Genomic DNA, 20468 nt, shown 5'->3' with positions numbered 1-20468 from the left:
ATGTGTCAGTAACGGAACTGTGACGGATTTAGTCCGATGGGAAAATTCTCGTTGGTAATTTTACTCATATTAGTGTCCGTTGGTGACAGTGACGGATCACCAACGGAAATTTCCGTTGGTAAGTCATAAATATTTTCATACATGTTCCTTGTGTATTCATATTCATCCAATTCCGTTGGTAAATCATAAATATTTTCATACCTGTTTCCCTGTGCATTCATATTCATCCATCATCATCCATCATCATCCATTCATATACATCCATCATCATGCACAGTAATAATACTATAAATGTAAAAAACCAATTTACTCATTCAAATATATCTGAAACTTAAAGAATTTGTACTACAATTATATTTTGAAATAAAAATTATCAACTGCTCATAACAAAATATACATACTAAACTAAACTAGCAAGTTCATCATCTGTATCATCATCACTGTCTGTATGATGATCACCAATGAAAGGGGCATCATCATGCCGCTGCTGTGGAGACGGAGCTGGAGGTGCCCTAGGAGCAGATGACTGAGTGGATGTCCCGATACCCTGTTGTGACATCATCCTATGCATAAACGTTTGCAACTCGTCCAGCACTGTGGTAATTCGACTATTCTCTGTCTCTAGCCGATCAATTTTATTCTGCATCATGTTCATTGCTTCAATTGTAGGAGGATCCACTGGGGGTGCAGAAGTGTGTGAATAGGAAGAATGAGATGGCTCATGAAAATATACTGAAGCCTGGGACCCTAATCCATAAACTCGACTCTTTTTCTGCCCACTAACCGCTTCGTAGTACAGCTATTCCTCATTTATCGGCGCCGGCTCATTGCTTCCCTCCTATTGCTGTGTTGCAGCCTCCTTCAATTGTATGTATTTATCCGGCATTACAAATCAAAAGTAACGTATTAGTAAAACGACTTAAGTCCATCACAAATTTTACTAACTACATTTAATATCAACTTACATAAATAGCTTTTGACCTAGCATCAACAAACTCGTCCGTCCCCTTTCTCTTATGTGTGCCTCGAAAAGCTCATGAGGATGTGGTTCTCTGCCTAGTCTTTCTCTCTGTTACCAATTATAAGAAGTGTAGCATTTATCATCAAAACAAATTATTTATAAGAAGTTAAACATAGAATAAAAATATTTACTAATACCATCCTCTGCTGGTGTGTATACTGTGAAACAGATCCGCATGTGTGCCTAGAAATGACAGATCCTGACCCTCCAGCCTCACTGCGCCTATTGGCAGAAAACTTGTCACACTTCTCTTTGTAATCAGAAGTGTTCCAAGTTTCCTGCCACTTTCTCAAAACAGAATCTGGTGTAGCAAGATTCTTCATTTTTCCTTTCCTGATTTCCCACATTAAGCCTCTGTATCGCTCAGCTGCCTTTTTCTGCCATGCAATTTTTACCAAGCTGTCAATTGCTTGGGCCCACATGAAGTATTTCTGCAAAAAAGATTACATTTTATGAGTAGTTAGTAATTAAACATTTCATAATATAGGTCAAACTGCTAAAATAATTATGCTTCACCTTGAATTCCTGCCAATAAAACTCCTTAGTTTCATTGGGCACTGTCTTCCAACAGTGGCCTTCCTCGACCAATCTTTCTTTCACTATCAGAGTAATCCTGTGGCTGTACATCTCCGACGAATGTAAACTACATGAACAATGATGAGTAAGTAAATGGTAACATTTAAATTAATCTTAATTAATTTACAATTAACTCTTACTTGTTGTTAATGAGTGAAATAGTCTGTCGGAATGACCGTGTTCCGCCTACAGTAGTGGTCGATGCAGCTGATGCTGGAGCAGATGCAGGAGCAGATGATGGAGTAGATGCTGATGCAGATCCTGTCCCTCTAGCTGATGCAGTACCAGAAGGGGATGCAGGCTGAGGTGAATGTGTATGTGATACCGCTGGTCGTGGAGCTGCAGTAGGCCGGTGAGGATGTAGATTGTGACGGTGAGGAGGTGGAAGGGGACGGGGAAGTTGTGCATCGGTACGTGGTGGAACTGGTGTATATGATCGATCTCCATGATATGGCTATACACCGGATGCAAGTGGTACCCATATCTGAAGTTTCCTATCCCCAAGTCCCGTCGGTGCCCGTGGTAAATGCGGCTCATGCTCTTGTCCCTCATCTGTAGTCGCGTCCTCTTGACTTGCACTAGCAGGAAGTTGAACCGGTCCTCTGGGCTTCTTAACCCTTCCACGTCCCCTCATCTGTGAACAAACAAAAATTGTCATTGCAAAAAATAATATAAAGTTCATAAACATTAAATTAAAAATGTACAAATGTATTAAGTTACTCACTGATAAATAAATGAAATATACAACTCCAAACTGATTTACAATATAAATGAATTTAGTCTGATTCATATGAATTGAACTCATTATGACCATCTGCATCTGCATCGGAATCAGGGTCACTAAGGAATTCGTCTTCCTCTGTCGAAACGTCATTATGAATCTCAATCATTCCTCCGCTAGGATCATTCAGGCAGTGTTGTTGATTAATATCATCCATATTTACTTCAGTGTAATCTAGGTCATCTTCTTGAAAAGGTTCATATGTCTTTGATGATGTTTGAGATACTTTAACAACGGGTCTACCTTTAACTTTCATCACAGCCCACTAATCATTTTTGTCACGACGCTTGCTCGGGTATAAAGCATAAACGACTTGTATTGCTTGAGAGGCCAATACAAATGGCTCGTACTTAGTGTATCTACGCTTATTGTTAATATCAACAATTCTATACTGTCTATGCACCTTGGTGCCCGTATTTGGTGTTGGATCAAACCAGTCACATTTGAAAAGTACAGTCCGCTTAATTAGTAGCCCTGGATACTCCAATCGCAACACCTCGACCAATTGTCCATAGTAGTCACTTTCTTCAGAACTGTAATTACTCCCTTTTATACATACACCAAAATTCATTGAGTTACTACTTGAACTTTCATTGATTGTGTTGAATTTACATCCATTAACACAATACCCATTAAAAGTGGTGACACTTCTGAGTGGTCCCTTTGCCAGATCTTGTATAAGCTGATTTTCTACATTGTTCTGCAATTCATGGGCATACTTGTAAAACCATTGGACAAACTCTCTCTCTAGTTTTTCATCAACAGCTGCATCTGTGATATTTGGTTGTGCCGACTTTACTCGCTCTACATAAATGCTATACATACAAAGAAACAAGTAATGTTTAACAATAAGGTACAATATAAGAGGTATTAGACTATTAGTATAACTACCAATACTTACTCAATATATGTTTTGACCTCTGGACAATTTAATAGAATATATGTTTGAGCAGCTTGGATTTCATCTTCAGTCATATATCTGGATTTTTCTTTTCCGATAGTTCTACCTGTGCATTTGAATATGCTTAATTTACCCGGTACGTCATCATCAGAGACAAATTCATGCAAGTTGCATGGAACCTTTCGATATCTGGTCATTACATGTGCTTCAAAATAATGAGCAGAAAATGCACCTGCTTCTTCTACCAAGTAAGCATTGCATATTGAACCTTCAACCCTTGCTTTATTTTTGACATTGTTCTTTAACTTTCTTAGGTATCTACTGTGTGGAAACAAAAATTAGATATGTATACTAATTAATTCATCATGCTAAGGAATGAGAGTGAAGAATTAGTACGTGTACCTCTCAAATGGGTACATCCACCGATATTATACTGGTCCTACAATTAATGCCTCATATGCAAGGTGTACTGGTAAATGTTCCATTGAATCAAACAGACTTGGAGGAAAAACTCGTTCAAGCTTACAAAGGATCACAGGAATTTGTTCATTTAACCGTTGCATGTCCCAATTAATAAGTGTAGTTGAGGTGAGTTCTCTAAAGAAATTACTAAGCTCTGTTATTGGTTGCCAAACATTATTTGGTAAGAACTCTCTGAGAGCTATAGGAAGAATTCGTTGCATAAAAATATGACAGTCGTGGCTTTTCATACCAAAAAGTCTAAGCTTCCGACTATCAACACATCTCCCTAGATTGGAAATATATCCGTCAGGAAATTTTAGTATTTTAAGCCAATCACACAGTATCATCTTTGATTGGTTGTCCAAACAATAACATGCTTTTGGATATTTTTCGCTAATTGGATCTTTCTTCAATTCTGGTCTCCTGCATATTTCATTTAAATCTTCCCTTGATTTTATATTGTTTTTTGTCTTCCCCTCCACATTCATCACTGTATTAAAAATATTTTCAAATACATTCTTTTCAATGTGCATTACATCAAGATTGTGGCGAATCATATTTGACGACCAATATGGCAAATCCCATAATATGCTCCGCTTACGCCAACCAGTTCTCTTTGAAAGCCGACCATTTATTTCATGATTGTCAATGTCTATTATCCGCCTCAACCCAATTTGCTCAATTTCTTTTAGCAAATATTTCCCAGTTCTAATTGGCGGCGATGACTTCGATACACTTTTGTTTTTAATAAAAGATATCTTGTTTCGACGGAAAGGGTGGTCGTCAGACAAAAACTTCCGATGACTGTCAAACCATATTTGCTTACCCCCCCCCTTTTTAATGTAAATGCATCTGTGTTTTCCATACAGTAGGGACATGCAGTGCGTCCTGCTGTGCTCCACCCTGAGAGCATTGAATAAGCAGGAAAGTCACTAATAGTCTAAATTAAAGCAGCACGCATGGTAAAATTGTTCTGCTGGAAAATATTGTAAGTATTCACACCAATTGCCCAAAGTTCTTTCAATTCTTCCACTAATGGCTACATGTACACATCAAGCTTCTCTTTCGGATTCTTGGGACCAGGTATGATAATTGTCAGGAATATGTACTCATCTTTCATACACATACCTGGTGGCAAATTGTATGGAGTTAGTATTACTGGCCATGAAGAATATTGTTGCCCAGATTGACCGAATGGTTGAAATCCATCAGTGCAAAGGCCAAGTCTGACATTTCGGGCCTCCAGTGCGAAGGTTGGATGAGTTTGTTTGAAATGCTTCCAAGCAGGAGCATCTGAACAGTGAAGCATCACCCCATCCTCAGTTGCATGGTCATTGTACCAAGTCATATACTTAGCTGTAACACACGATGCATAAAGTCTTTGCAAACGTGCTGTAATGGGAAAGTAATACATCTTTTTATATGGTATTTGACTCTTCCCTTTCCCCACGGTGTGCTTGAGGCGTTTGAACCTTTCATGGTCACAAAATTTGCATCGTGTAAGTTTTTTATCATTTTCCCAATAAATCATACAACCATTAACACAACAGTGTATCTTTTGTACAAGAAGCCCTAATCCTTGGACTAGTCTCTTTGTTGAGTAAAAGCTGTCTGTCATGACATTGTCACTCGGTAACATCTCCTTCATGAGTTCACATATCTGATCAAAACACCGTTCTGAGAAATGATGTTCCGCCTTCAGATTTAGTAAACGTGAAACAGTTGATAACTGTGAGTGAGTTTCACATCCAGGCCATAGTTCTTGCTTAGATGCATTTAACATATCATACAGTTTCTGTGCAACCGAGTTTGGCATCTCATATGTATCATTATGCATTACATGACAGCTTGTTGCATCCATGACTATGTCCTCAAAACGATTGAAATTTGGGTGATTAACACTGTCAGAACCGTAAGACATGTCTAATAGTATATCACCATATCTGTCATGCACTTCAGTTTCACCGTGCAAATACCAAACAAGGTAATTTTGCACAAAACCATGCTTCATTAAATGATATTTAACTGTATTTTCATCTTGAAAGCTACGGTTTTGACACTTAAATCGATTGCAAGGACAGCGAATCTGATCGCCATTTAAATATTCTGTGCAGGTCTTAGCCTATTCATTGATACCCTCTAAATATCTGGGATTCAGTAAACCATCTCTGAGACGGGCATACATCCAACTTCTTTCAGCAGTCATATTAACTACAATAAAGATGCTGATATGAAAACAAAAAACTTATAAGCCCTATCTTTGAATAGAGCCTGAAAATCAACAATTAAATTATGCATTATATATAAAATATGCAGTAATTATATCATGTGTAGACATTACTGAATTTCAAAGTCAAATCTAAATGATAATCTGATAACGTCATTAATTTTGGAACCAAACATAAGTGAATTTGAACTTGCCTGATATCAATTGCAGTATCTTATACTGGAGGGGGAGGCAGCAGGGCAGTATAACCAGGTTGGTTAGGCTGTTAATGAGAAATTTTAGCAATCAGTACATGTATTCAGTCATCATCCATATCAAAAGTGCTTCATGTTTGGAATATCTACCTATCCAACCACACCTAGTTTAAATGTAATGGCTTAATACATTTTCATCATATCGGTAATTGAGGATGTGGTGAAAAGAAATATTATTATTGTGAACCACACTTCGTTAAATTCAAACACATGCACAAAAAAACTTTAAAATGGGACATTCCATGTGAATATTCACCAGCAATTGAAATCCAATAAATATCATGAAAAGTTTCTCTTCCACAAAGACACGACTTTGAGGCCGAATTGATTTACAAATTTGCAGTGCACCAGCAGGTGCAATTTACAGTGCACCTGCTGGTGCAGTTGGCAAATGCACCAGCAGGTGTAATTTCCACTGCCCCTGCTGGTGCACTTGCCAAGTGCACCAGCAGGTGCACATGAAATTGCACCTGCTGGTGCACTTTCAAGTGCACCTGCTGGTGCACTTTCAGGTACCAGCAGGTGCAATTCACAGTGCACTTGCCAAGTGTACCAGCAGGTGCAATTTCAGGTGCACCTGCTGGTGCACTTTCAGGTGCACTTTCAGGTGCACCTGCTGGTGCACTTTCAGGTGCACTGTAAATTGCACCTACTGGTGCACTTGCTGGTGCACTTTCAGGTGCACCTGCTGGTGCACTTTCAGGTACCAGCAGGTGCAATTTCAGGTGCACCTGCTGATGCACTTTCAGGTGCACCTGCTGGTGCACTTGTCAAGTGCACCAGCAGGTGCAATTTCCACTGCACTTGCCAAGTGCACCAGCAGGTGCAATTTCAAGTGCACCTACTGGTGCCCTTGCCAAGTGCACCAGCAGGTGCATTTTCCAGTAGTGAAACTGTGGTAGGTAATTGCCACCCATCCATTGACACAAGCTATACATTTCACAGTGCTATCCACAGAAGGTTCAAAATTTTTTGAGGCACCTTACACTTCCAAACATCAACAGGAACAAGACTAACAAGATTCAAAATTTTGGATAGCCACAGCATATGCGCTCTTGATCGTGCAATTTCCTTTTGCATCAAATTTTAAACACAGTTTGTCTTTCGTTTAAGAAGAACTCAGAGGAATAGCTAATATTTGACTCTTATCTTTATCATTAAACAAAGAATTCAAGATAGGAAAATTCCAAAGAACCCGACATTTGAAGATAAATTAAAAAACATCACAAATCTTTGACCTAAGCTGAACAAAGAGCAGTCCAGTAAATTAGACACCTTGTACTCTAGTTGAAAATTACAAGGAAACTAACAGACTTAGAGAATGGAAGGAGAATGACATCAAATAAATATATATCGTGTTAAAAATGGTAAATGAAGGTACCTGTGGACACTGTCCGTCGAGAAGGGAAAGACTGGTGAGAGATACGGGCTCAGTCGTGGACAGTGATGCCGAGAAAGGGCGCACTTGTCGACGGTGGATGGCGGCGGACCGTTGATGGCAGTGGACGATGGATGCCGGCGGCGGTGAACGACCGAGAGGTTGGATGCAAGTTCAGATTTCAGAGTGATTTTGATTTTCCAAGCACACGATTTAGGAATTTCATTTAGGATTGTGTATTTGGCTCCACAATTCACTAACGGATGTGATTAGTCCGTTAGTGAAAAACCTTTATATTAAATAAATAATAAATTCACTTACGGATTTCTAACGGGAAAAAGGTTCGTTAATATTTCAATAATGGACTTCTGACGGATGGTTTCATCCGTTAGTAGATAATACGGTTACAATATTCCATTAGAGTTAACAGTTAGTATCACTAACGGACTTCAATCCGTTGGTGAAGTCCGTTAGTGATCAATTCAATTCTGGTAGTAAGTAAATCGCTAAGAAAAATATTAGGCAGGAAAGGATTCTTCATATTCAAATCTGGATGCAAATTGTGCTAAGTAATATACGCTAGCTTTCTTGAAACAGTCCATTAAGACTCAACTTGTTCATTCTATGGCTAATGTACAAAATGAAATTTCTATTAAAAAAAAAAAACATTTTCATATGGAAAATCAAATCTAATCCAACTGCATACTATCAATTTTCACCCAATACTCTTGCACAATTCTGTTCATGGGTATGTCCAAAGTTCTCAGCTAATTGCTGTCTGAGATCATACAATTGATTACATCCAAAAGTACACCATGGCCTGCAAATAGAAATGTTTCATTAACCCATCATGGCAAATGTGAAGAAAACTATATTGATTTAATGTAACAGATGGAGATAAGAGCATACCTCTTGGAGAAGATCTACAGATTGTTCAGTTTGAAAATCTGATTTCTTAGCTCTCCAGCTTTTCATCTCAGACTCTATTGATTTGATTTTTTCATGTATCTCTTTCAATAAGTTCAACTCCTCTTCTCCTCCTGTGACAATTTCTTGCCTTGCATTACTCCTGCCTCTCTCAAGCCTATCAATTCTCCAACTCAGATGTTGATGATCAGTTGCACAATTGCCTTGATTAACTGCTTCTAAAACAGGTGAAACGCAGCGCGAAAAACTCAAAACTCTTCTCGGTTTAGGTGCTTTCTTCTCATGGTTTGTGGAAGATAATTTTGTTTTTACCTTGTCTGTTTCATGTTTATAAGGTGATTGATCAGTGTCCTCAATGACGGAATCCAGCTTTTCTTGTCTGTTTCCAACATCCACAGTCAACTCACAATGTTTTTTCTTACAGGGTTTTTTATTCTCAGTAGTTTGTGGGAATTCAAAAACATCCTGAACACTTGATGAGCTATTTGCCTGTGAGCTTACTTGATCTGAAACCTTAATATTTACTTCTGTCACTGGATCAATAGATGTCCCAATGCTCACTTGTGGGAGTAATGATGGAGACCAGGAACAAACCCTGCAGAGTTTTGGTTTGTTTTTTCCAGAGTCTTTGCTGTCTGAAATCTCTTTCACTCTCTCATCCAACCTCTTGATCTGCTTCCAATATGAATTAATGTCTATAATTCCAGAACTCCCTGGTTTTTTCTCTGAATCAGCGGTTTCCTGATTCATCTTTTCTTCCACAGGGCTTGGAATTGAATCTGGCACAGGATTTACAGATCTTTTTCTTTCAATGCCACTTTTTTTAAGATTAGGATCTTTGATCATAGCTTCAGACAGTGAGTTGAATCTCCTTAAATTGCTATTGACAACCTTTTCCCCTAAGAAACTCTCACTTCTCTGCATTAACAGATTCTCAGGAATTTTAATTTCATAGACACCCAAGTCATTACAACCTAAGCTTAGGAGTCTATACCTATAAGCCTGAACTTGGAACTCAAGAGATGCAATCTCCATTTCTCTCTGATATATTAAATCTTCAAAAATTGCCAGAGCTTCCTCAGCATGACACATCTTTTCTTCTGCCATTCTCTTATATTGACTCGCTTCCATCTTCAGCGAAGCCTTTTCACCTTGTAAACGCAGAATCATCGATAAAGCTTCGCTAGCTGCAGTTGCTGCAGACTCTCTTTCAACATCCAATTCAGTATTAAGCTTTTGCAGAAGCTGTTGCTGTGCATAAAGTGCTTCTTCTAGCTCACCAGTGTCAGTTTCAGGCTCCATTGATGTGCAACAACTATATTCTTCCTGAGCACAACACAGTTAGAATTTCCTATCAGTTTTACTTACCCTTTGATAGTTCTTATGTCCATCTAATTCTCACATCGAAATATCATTCAGGAAAATGCAATTAAAACATGCTCAACAAGGTTCATATGAGATTTACCTTACAAAACTAGAGAGCAAACATATGGCTAAACTGAAAAATCAAACTAAACAAATTTAGTTTGGGTTTTTGGTCCATATGGTTAGGTTTGGTTTCCATTTCTCAAAAATTTTGGTGTTCGGTTCAAATTTCACTTACGAACCAACCGAACCTGTTGCCCAAGCTCCATTTATCCTTTATATCTCACTCTTAAATCAGCAATTGAACCGACCAAATGTTCTTCTCTATCCAAAACCGTAAAGTGTCAGTTCAAGTTTCAATTGTACTCTTATATCCATTTGATTCTCACACACACAATCTCTTATCATTTACAAATTGAAAGTGACATTCTCATAGCCTAAGCTAGGATATTGCTCATAACAACAATAACAAAACTGAAAGAAGAGAGCTGGTTACCTGATTTACTGCAGCACAGAAATAAAGTCTCAAAGCACCAGCTAGGAAGAAAAGCTAATATCAGAAGAATAGATTGCACCCTCTTGAGTACACCCAGATGTAACTCCAGAAAATCAAACAAGCAACCAGATTTGAAGTTTGTACAGTAACCAGAAAGCCTAGAGAAAACAGCAGAAGATAAATGATGAAGGAAAAGAAAACTAGATCTTTATATTTATATATAAAAACTCATTACGAGCATGTTTGGCAGGAAAATGATTTCCATATTCTATTTCTATGTAAAAAAGCAAAAAGAGAAGTGAAAGGAAAATCTCTTAACGGTTGTGTTTCTACTTTTTGAAAAAATTGAAATAAATGCAGTGCTGAGAACTTTCCAGGCAAGTGAAATCTGAAATCTGTAATAAAGAAACAATGACGAAGACGATGACGATGATGATGACAGTTTATAAATCATAATTAGCTTGGCTAATCTGCAAGTATAATTTGTTAGTATATGATCTAAATCTAGTAAGAAGGTTGGCGAATTGACCTTAATAATTAATTAAAGGAAAAATTATTTTTATATGCTTCATATATGTTAAAATTAACTATATATTTTTATTTTTAAAACTCAATATTTTAATTCCATTAATCTGAATGTCTCTATTAAAAAAATATTATATACACTCATAGATTTAATTTGATGATAAGTATATTTGAGTAAATCTGAGAGATATTATATTCTATTTTTTTAATTCTTTCAAAAAAATATAATATTTTAGTTACTATCAAAATATATAGAATTAAACCCGTTAATTTTTAAAAATAAAATAATATAGTATTAATTGTAATATAAATTAAGAATGTAAATATATTTTATAAAATTCAATAATTTAATATCTCAGTATTAAAAAATATATTAAAATACTTTTAAAATTTTAAAAAATCTAGTAATTAATTATTTTATTATTATTTATAGTTTAAAAAAATTTATTAATTGATTTTTTAATTTTATAAAAAAATTATTAATTAATTATGTCAAGAGAAAATTTAATGTATTTTTTAAATTCAATTCACTGATTAATGATTTTTTATAAGAAGGGATAAAATAATAATTTTTTTAATTAAATTAGTTGGATTATATAATTAAATAATGAATTTATTAATTGGTGATATTTATCATGTTCATGTGGGTCCTTTAGTTATCTTATTTCATTTAGCTTTTATTTTTGTTATATCAAGAGGAAGCTAAAGGGAAAACGCGTTATTCAAGGATCGGTTCAATTTTAAAAAGTTGTTAAAAGCGTATCTAACGGCTATTACGAGGTCCCATTCATTCATGGCAACTTTTTTTTTTTTTTTTTTTTTTCTCTGAAGATAAAACATTCATGGCAAGTTGAATCTCTAAATCTGCCGCAGATGGGAATTCGATTGACTCTGGACACGTGTCAACAAGCTGTAGTGGTTTAACTTTAAAGGAACACTCCTAATGTATAAATTTATACTTAATTATTAAGATTTAAAAAAAAATTATATTTATATGCATGCGAGTCAAAGAGATGATAATATCATGCGTTGCACATGAAAATTAAATAAAATATATTTATTTATGTATCAGATTTATACAACAATTATCCATATTTATAATTGTTCGCATGATAATTTTTATTTTCTTTATAAATGCTATTAAAATTAAAAAAAATATTTAGTTTCTTAATATTATTATTATTAATATATTAATTTTTATATTTTTAAAAATTTATTAAAATATTTTTATAAAAAAAAATTTAATTTTTTAATATATTTTTATCGGTATACATAAACTGAAATTGAATAAAAAAAATTATTTTATTAATAAAATAAAAAGATGAGAATATTTTAATAAATTTTAAAAATAAAAGACTGAAATTGAATTAAAAAAAATTATTTTATTAATAAAATAAAAAGATGAGAATATTTTAATAAATTTTAAAAATAAAAGACTTATTTATTAATAATGATAATATATAGAGAATAAATAATAAATTTTCTTAAAATTAAGGTGTATCAGTCTATTATTATAATTCAACATCCTATTTAAAATATTTTAGTTATGTTAAATTGAAGATAGAAATGGATCTAGAAATTCATATTAATAGGAGTTTTTTTTTTTTTATTTAGCATTAGCTTTTAGTGTTTAAATCAAATTAAAAATTAGTTGTATTAAATTAAAAAAAAGTAAATTATTGTAAAAAGTAAAATTTAAAGAATTAAATTATTATAATTTAACAATAAATTTTAATAAAAGAATTATTTTATTAATAAAATAATGTAAAGAGTTTTATTAAATTTTGAAAATTATAATATAAACTATGCTAAAAACAAAATAACTTTCGTAATAGTTAATATTGAGTATAAATTAAGTGTTTATTAAAATAATATTTAATTAGTAAATCAGGCTTTTTTAATAAAAACTAGGCTATTAATTGGGTTAGTCGATCCTATGATATCGAAAAGTCTGCTAGTGTTATTTGGTAAAACTGTTATTAGAAAATGTCACATGGCATTTCCAAGTAAAACTTGATTTGTTATACATATATTTATATAGAGTTCATTTTTATAAGTTTCTCTCTAATTTGGCTATAAAAAGTATTTTAAGACAAGAGTTTTCTTTGACATTCAGTCCCTTCTTATGCGGATAGAGCCGATTTCTCTCGGCACCACTTTCGGTTGTCTTCTATCTAAAGGGTGAATTTTTTCTCCTCCACCTGGTGGATTGTACGTTAGGATTTAGGCAAACCAAAAAAATCACATACAATAATTTTATAATTATTTTTAAAAAATTCATATTAAAGATGTTAGAAAAAAAATAAAAAATATATAAATCTTGAAATAACTGTTTGTGATCATTAGAGATACTTTTTAAATAAATACATGTTTGTAATTAACCGTTTTAATTTTGAATTTTAAAAAAATATTTATTAGAGAATAATTTTTGTTTGAATTAACACATGTGCCATGTGTACCGAGTATTAAGTTTTTTATTTATAATTTTGAATTTTAACTTCTATTACATACTAGTGGAGGTTTAGAATCCCCCATACTTCTACTTATAATGTTTTAACGGTATTATTTTTAAATTTTAATTTATAACATAAAATTCTCTAAATATTGAATTAAGTAATAATAAAATCCATAATCTATAATCACCTGTTTATAACTTCACAAAATGACTAAAATATCCTTTTCATAAAAAAAAATAATTTATTATTAAAGAATATAATATCACAAAATCACAAAATGACTCAGATCCATGTAAGATTTTTTCGAATATAATATCAGAAAAGAAAACAACCCATCGTTGCCACGCTGGGATGTCTAAATGCGGCAATTATTAAAGAATCAAATGTTTAATACTCTCCATAACTTTGTGTCGAAAATTATTTATTATTTTTAAAAAATTAAAGAGTATTAATTAATTTTTATATTTTTATTTTTATTTTTAATTTAATAATAATTATTTATATGATTTTTTAAATTTTATTTTCTTATTTTTTTTATTTTCTATGAATTATTCATTTTTCTTGTAATAAATTAATAGAAACATTTTATTAAAATTGAAATAATTAACTAAGATCATTTAATCAAATTAATTACTATTTTATTATAATTTAAATGACTTAATTACTCTCTTAATCACTATTAAAAATCTTAAAATAACAAATAAAATGGGCAAATAAATATAAAATTTGAAAATATTTAAATTTACTGAAATTTTGAAACGGGTTCGGCACATTGAGAAAAGAAAATTTGTTTGCGAAAATTGACTTAAGAATTTTTAGTATTATGGAATTAAAAAAATTATATTATTGAAATTTAAAATTAGAGGGATATATATTAATTTTGATTTATAGTTGAAAAAGTAATTTATTCAAATAAAAAATAAAAAAAAATAAAGGAAAAGGAAAAAATCGACTAAAACAACCGGTGATGTGCATGAGAGATTAGGTTTGAATAGATAATGAGTAGAAAGACAACTTTGTCTACATTCATGGCATTTACAGAATACATTTCTGTTTGATTGAATTATAAATTTAAATCCATGCACTAAATAAATGGATTTTATGACATTTTTTAAGTAGTAAATGAGTTATTTGAGATTTAGTTCGAATCAATTTTTAAATGAGTAAAATTTAAACTTAATTTTTTAAATTCATTTAATAAACGAATTAATTTTGAGTTTCATAGTATTCAGTTTATTAAAACTTGTGAGTTTAACTTGTTTCCAAATTTAAATAGACTTGTGAGTAGTCTTGTTAAGTAGGTTGAAACTAATATTATAAAAAAATTAAATTCAAATTCTGCATATATTTTTCATGAGATAAATATATATTTTTTAAAGTTCAGCTCTATATAGTTTAATTTTATTTTTTAAAATTTATAGATATTCGGATCATTAAAATCTAAGAGTTAGATTTTTATAAATTTGTGAGCTAATTTATATATATATTTATTTAATTAAAATTATTTAATTTTAAATTAAAATTTATTATATATGTAAATAAATAGAACTGTTTATAAATTATTCAAGACTAAATTTGATAAAAACTTGACTTATCTAATTTCGTTTACTAGTCGAGTCAAACTTAAACTTATTAATATTTAGTTTAAATTCGAATGAGTAAATTTGAACTCGAAAAAATTTTAAAAAATAAAAGAAGTTTTTGTAGTTGGACCTTTGTGTTTTTAGTTAGACTTATATTTTTCTAGACTTAGTGTATATTGTTATCGAGCTTTTAACTTTTTTATATTGATATTAACCTTTCAGAAAAAGATAAAAAATAAAAAAATTTAAAAAGCTACTTTTATTAATTTAATATCTATTTGATATTATTATTAGAGTGGATATTAAAAAATGATTTTTAAAATATATTAGTATAAAATATTTAAAAATATTTCTAATATAATTTAGTTATAAAAATACTAAAATAATAAAATAGATTTTCCAAAACTATTTTTTAAACAATATATAAAATTATGTTTAAAAAAAAACTTTATAGCCCCTAATCCCAGTGTCAAATAGGCTCTAAGTCATTAATATAATTATTTATAAAACCTTTTTATAGCAATATTTGTATATAAGCACACAACAAATTCTAAAGAAACTATTCAATACAATTATATGTACAATGTTATGGTGGAACCTACATGGATCCACCATCACTATTAAATATAATAAAAATCATAGTACATAAGACGATTGCATTATAAAAATTTTTCAAATTTTGACCTTTTATTAATCGATCACTAAGTTGTTGTAAGAAGGGTGGCAAAAATCAGAAAAATGAAAAGATGAGATGGTCTATAAGAGGTTGCTTCAAAAGATAGTCTTTTCCTTTCACCCTAAAAAACCAAAAATAACTTTTAATAATTCTCTCTTAGACTTCATCCAAGTCATGAAAACAAAAGCCTATCTACTTAATAACTTAGAATCAATTTCTATTAGTTTCCAAGGAATATTAAAAGACTCATAAATTGGACCGTTATGTCGGCGCTAGAGTTTAAATCGATTTAAAATTGTCGAAACTCATAGTAAGCTATGTGTCAAGGTCATAGAGTTTTCAGGGATCAAAACTGTAATTTTTTAACATTGGAATTCCCAGGATATAATAATAGGATAAATTAGTAGAAATTAGTCGAAAGAGAAGAGTCGAGACGATTTGTTGTAATTCATTTCCATGTATTTATTTTGGGAGGTGTCATATGAGACATGTTGATGTCTCCTCGTGCCACAAGCCAAGTTGTTCTTAAGACTCTTTAGGGGGAAGTGACTAGTTGGCCACCAGCTGGGGCTGGGCCCAGTTGGCTATTGTAGGCCTACGGAGATCTTGAGTTGTGCTTTCACTCCTTGTAGACCATCCCCCTGTCTACAAGGGAGGTGAGAATTATTGTAACGATTGCGTCGATGATAATGTATAATTACTATTTTGCCCCTAGAATAAAATAAGTAGCCTGTTCATGAATTTTCATGTTCAGTTCTTATCTTTTGTGCCTACTGTGAGGCTTCTAATGGAATGTTGTCTGTTGGCTTTGTTGTTCATTTATATAACCTTGGCTAATTAGGGTATTCATGTTCACAGGATATTGGGTGATTCTTAAGGCTGACTTGGCTTGAAGGTGTTCAAGTCAAGTGCCGCACGATTCCAGGCGATTGCTAAAATCTGAAACCGTGACAATTGGTATCAGAGCAAGAAAGATCTGCGAGCAATATAAAGGAATGACGAAGTTTGGCACACGCATGAAGACCATTGAGAGAAGGGTGAGAATTGTGCTGCCTGGTTGGTTGTCTATGCCACTTAAGAGGGGAAGGCGTTGGAGATTGATTCTGGTTAGAAGTGCCTTGAGGCACTAAAGGGGGAAAATAAACGTTATTGGCTATGATAGACAAATTGGCGGGAGATTGAGGCCATCCAAAACCTCTTTCATGCGAATGACACCCGGTGGGGTGATCTTGAGCGTAAAGTGGTGAAAGGGGGAGGTTGTGACCTCCCAATTATGAAGCTACGAGGAGTAATAGCACATTGTGAGGCAAAGAAGACAAAAGCGTGAGCCTTCGGGCTAGACTGGCCATATTAACTAGAGGTGTTGCACGCTCCACTAGAGACACCATTGGGAGAGAGGTAATGACCTAATACTGCACACTCCATTGGAAATGTCTTCTGGAGAGAGGGTAATGACTAGGTGCTACATACTTTCTTTTAGTGGCCCTTGGAGAGAGAGTAATGACCTCATGGTATAGTGATAAGGGGGAGGATGAGCCAATAGAGCTTGAGGCCATCTGAGAATCCGAGACCATTCCACTCAAAATTGAGGCAAGAGGCCTCACGAGACAGAATTGAGGCAAGAGGCCTTATGAGACATAATTGAGGCAAGAGGCCTCCTGAGATAGAATTGAGGCAAGAGGCCTCCTGAGACAAAATGGAGGCAAAAGCCTCTCATGTATTTTTTTTGCTTGCAGGAAGGGTGCAAGAATATTAAATATAATATAGGAGAGACTATGAGCAATACTTCAGAAGTGAACCAGAGGAACACTTATCAATGGCATGAATTACGAACTAATGCCTATGAAGTAGGCAAGGGTGGAATCCCAGAACCTCAATCCGTGTCGTGGGATGGAGGTAAATAATTTTCTCTTTAATATGAACTTATTTATTAATATTATTGAGAATTGTGACTATGCAGATATATAAAGAACAACATCTATGTGATCGAACTATAAAGCTAAATTTATTCGAAGGATGAAAGTGTAAAGTCCTATGAATAGAGAGCGTTCACACTAGACATGAGAAAAGGGATATGAAATGGTAAGCTTCAATTTTACTATAAGAGTGTAACATTCGTTATTCAAGAGAGTTGGCAAACTCCAACAAGGTGTTCATAAGGAAAGTACATAAAGGAACTGTTTAGCATCTATGGCTGACACAAAAGAATGTGGCACTTGATTTTAATAGAGTAAGCGGATTGTGACAACAAATTCAAGAGACATGACTAAGCTTAAAACCTTCCTGAATAAGGTCAAAACTTAGAGGAATATGGTGTAGAGCAAAGGGTGACTAAGATTGAGTTGATTCTATTACCAAAGAGTTAAAGAGATGTTCAACTCTGGTATCTAATTAATAGTCGCCTAAGAAAATGGGCTAAAGCAATAAGTGGGGGAGTGATCTGAAATGTGATTAACAAGATGACATAGAAGTGGCATAACTAAGCAGTATAAAGTGTTCTCTATGAAGAAAGCCATATTATTCTACAAATTGCTTGTGCAAAAATGCTTCGAAGGTCTTGAAGGACTTGGTCAGTAAGGGAGGAGGGAACATAAGGTATAAATCATAGAGTTGTCAACTCTAGGTTGTTTGTACTTTCTTGTTCCTCCCCGCCTAAGGTAGTATTGTTCGCGTGAAGGGATCAAGCATGATGGAAATATTCTGCGAGTGGTGTGTCAAATAAGGGACATGGGATGGAGAAGGAGATTTTTAAAGTCTCCTTAAGGACTTTAAGAGAAGAAATGAGAATCGGAGCTAGTATAAAATAACATATCGTTGCTCGGTGTTAGGTATATTGGAGTTGATGCTATAAAGCGGGCACAGATACAAGATTCATAGACTGTTTACACAATTGCTAGAATCAAGACTAAAACTGAAGTGGATGATATGAGGAAATAGAGATAAAGCAGACAACTTGAGTGCAGGGATTAATGTGAGCATGTCCTTTGACAAACTCGCTTAATCAAGGACACCGAAAAGCAAGATGGACTTCACAATTCCTCCTTGTAGTGAACCCGAGACATTAATAGGGGTGGCGTCTCCCAGAATGACACAAGTTATCTTTGTTTTGACCAATAATTATTCCTTGATAAAGGAGAGGTAATTGAGAGCAGTGAAGAAGAAACTAGTGGCTATCCAGCACGAGGGGTGCAAGAGTAAACTCGACAAAAAGTAGCATTCGATGAAGTATTGTCTATTTGTGAGTAAGTGGAACAAAATAAGTAAATAAAGAAATAAATAAATGTGGTGATTATGAGAAATAAGTACAATGGTTATCAACTGTTATGATATTCTTTTATAAATTACTTGATCCTGGTGCGTAACTAGTGAGCAAGCTACTGCTCCTATAACTCTTGCTATGTTGTGCAGCATTGTTAGTGTAGAAGTGTAATACCCGGCTAGGCCCCGACATCGAAATTCCTACCTTCCGGCGGAATCTCCGTTGGAATCCAGAATTTCTCGGATGTCGGAGCCTTCTAGAAGGGTAAAATAAAGGTTTTCTAAAATATTTTTATATGTTTTTATGGTTTTAATGAAGAAAGAAATTGAATTTTGAAAGAAAAGACCAAGGAGGAAAAAACCCAGGTTCGGCCGCCAAACATGGGGAGCTTACAGAAGCTCTTTTGGCCCCCGAAGGTGGTTTGGCCAACCACCTATAAAAGGCCCCATGTCCAAAAATGGGTGAGTTTTCTCTCTCTATTTTCAGGCATAGGTGAGATTTCGTCCTTCCTGGTTGATTTTGTGTTTTCCTTCAATCCCTTCAAGTCTTGATGAGTTTTTATTTTGTTTTGAAGATTTTTGAGCTAAGATCAAAGTTTTGAAGCTTGGAGACCCCCAGAGCTCGATTTCTCCCAATCTCCAAGTTTGGGTCACGCCTATCCTCGATCTTCAAGAGGTAAGTATAAATCCACGTCTCTTATGATGTTTTAAGTAAGTTTTAAGAAGGGGTTAAGGGTTTTAATGCATGTTTAGAGTAGATGTAAAATGTTAGGGTTTATGTTAGTTAAATGATAAATGTATGTTTATGTGATGCTATGTTGATGTTTGTTGGGGTTTAAACTAGTTTTATGCCCCTATATGTTTGAATAAGTGTTTATGCATGTTTTAGAAGAGTTGAATGCATGTTGTGAGGTTTTTGGTGGCTGGATGTGAGAGGCAGAATCGGGTTATGCCCTTTGGGAGTGTAACGACCCGAAAATCGGACCGCTACCGGCGCTAGGATCCAGGTCGGCTTAAGGCCGCCGGGACCCGTAGCAAGCATAACTTACATCCTGAATACCTGTTTAACCCCATACATGATCAACAATTACATAAAAATTTAAAACTTTCTCATTAATTCATTCATTCGTTCATTCATTCGTTCATTCATTCATTCCTTCACCAAGCTTAACCTGTGCATGCACAAATCATAACATAAAAACTTTCTCATTTATTCATTCATTCGTTTATTCATTCATTCCTTCACCAAGCTTAACCTGTGCATGCACAAATCATAACATAAAACCTCTCACTGGAGTCCTCATCAAATACTCCAATGGGGTATCATAACATACATTAAGCTTGATTTATATAATTATCATTAAACATTTAAGATCATGTACTAAAAAGGGATTAACAATATACTATGGTCAAGCACAACTCTAAACTTCCATAAGCACCATTACATTACATTTCCATACTATACTTTTTACATTACAACATATTCATGTCCACATCTATCTATTACATAAAACATGACTCTACTCCTGCTGACCTCCTGGTCTACCCTGTACCTGCAAACCTGGGGGTTAAGGGAGAGGGG

The 20468-nt window shown here is 33.8% G+C and overlaps 2 protein-coding genes across 4 annotated transcripts; both read right to left on the bottom strand.

Annotated features, from left to right (window-relative positions):
- Positions 1-330: 330 nt before the first annotated feature.
- LOC122721681 lies at positions 331-7969 on the bottom strand. Of its 3 annotated transcripts, XM_043950059.1 has the most exons (5): positions 1738-4013; positions 1538-1664; positions 1159-1452; positions 966-1069; positions 331-859 (listed from the first exon to the last, which is right to left on the bottom strand). In XM_043950059.1, the coding sequence occupies exons 2-5, from the start codon at positions 1646-1648 to the stop codon at positions 811-813; spliced, it is 558 nt and encodes a 185-aa protein (XP_043805994.1). In that variant the 5' UTR covers positions 1649-1664; positions 1738-4013; the 3' UTR covers positions 331-810. The 3 variants fall into 3 exon arrangements, 1 of the variants encoding a protein (XP_043805994.1); XR_006348397.1 differs by lacking the exons at positions 331-859; positions 966-1069 and adding an exon at positions 7604-7969 and having other exon boundaries at positions 1318-1452; positions 1738-6230; XR_006348398.1 differs by lacking the exons at positions 331-859; positions 966-1069 and having other exon boundaries at positions 1318-1452; positions 1738-6571.
- Positions 7970-8118: 149 nt separating this feature from the next.
- Positions 8119-10807, bottom strand: LOC110631060. The gene is made up of 3 exons (XM_021778770.2): positions 10389-10807; positions 8510-9853; positions 8119-8420 (listed from the first exon to the last, which is right to left on the bottom strand). Exons 2-3 carry the CDS (start codon positions 9827-9829, stop codon positions 8397-8399), a joined length of 1344 nt encoding a protein of 447 aa, XP_021634462.1. The 5' UTR covers positions 9830-9853; positions 10389-10807; the 3' UTR covers positions 8119-8396.
- Positions 10808-20468: the final 9661 nt, after the last annotated feature.

Source organism: Manihot esculenta, chromosome 14 (assembly GCF_001659605.2).
Source record: "Manihot esculenta cultivar AM560-2 chromosome 14, M.esculenta_v8, whole genome shotgun sequence".
Lineage (NCBI taxonomy): Eukaryota > Viridiplantae > Streptophyta > Magnoliopsida > Malpighiales > Euphorbiaceae > Manihot > Manihot esculenta.
The sequence above is the reverse complement of the archived record's forward strand: the minus strand, read 5'-3'. Positions and strand labels throughout refer to the sequence as shown.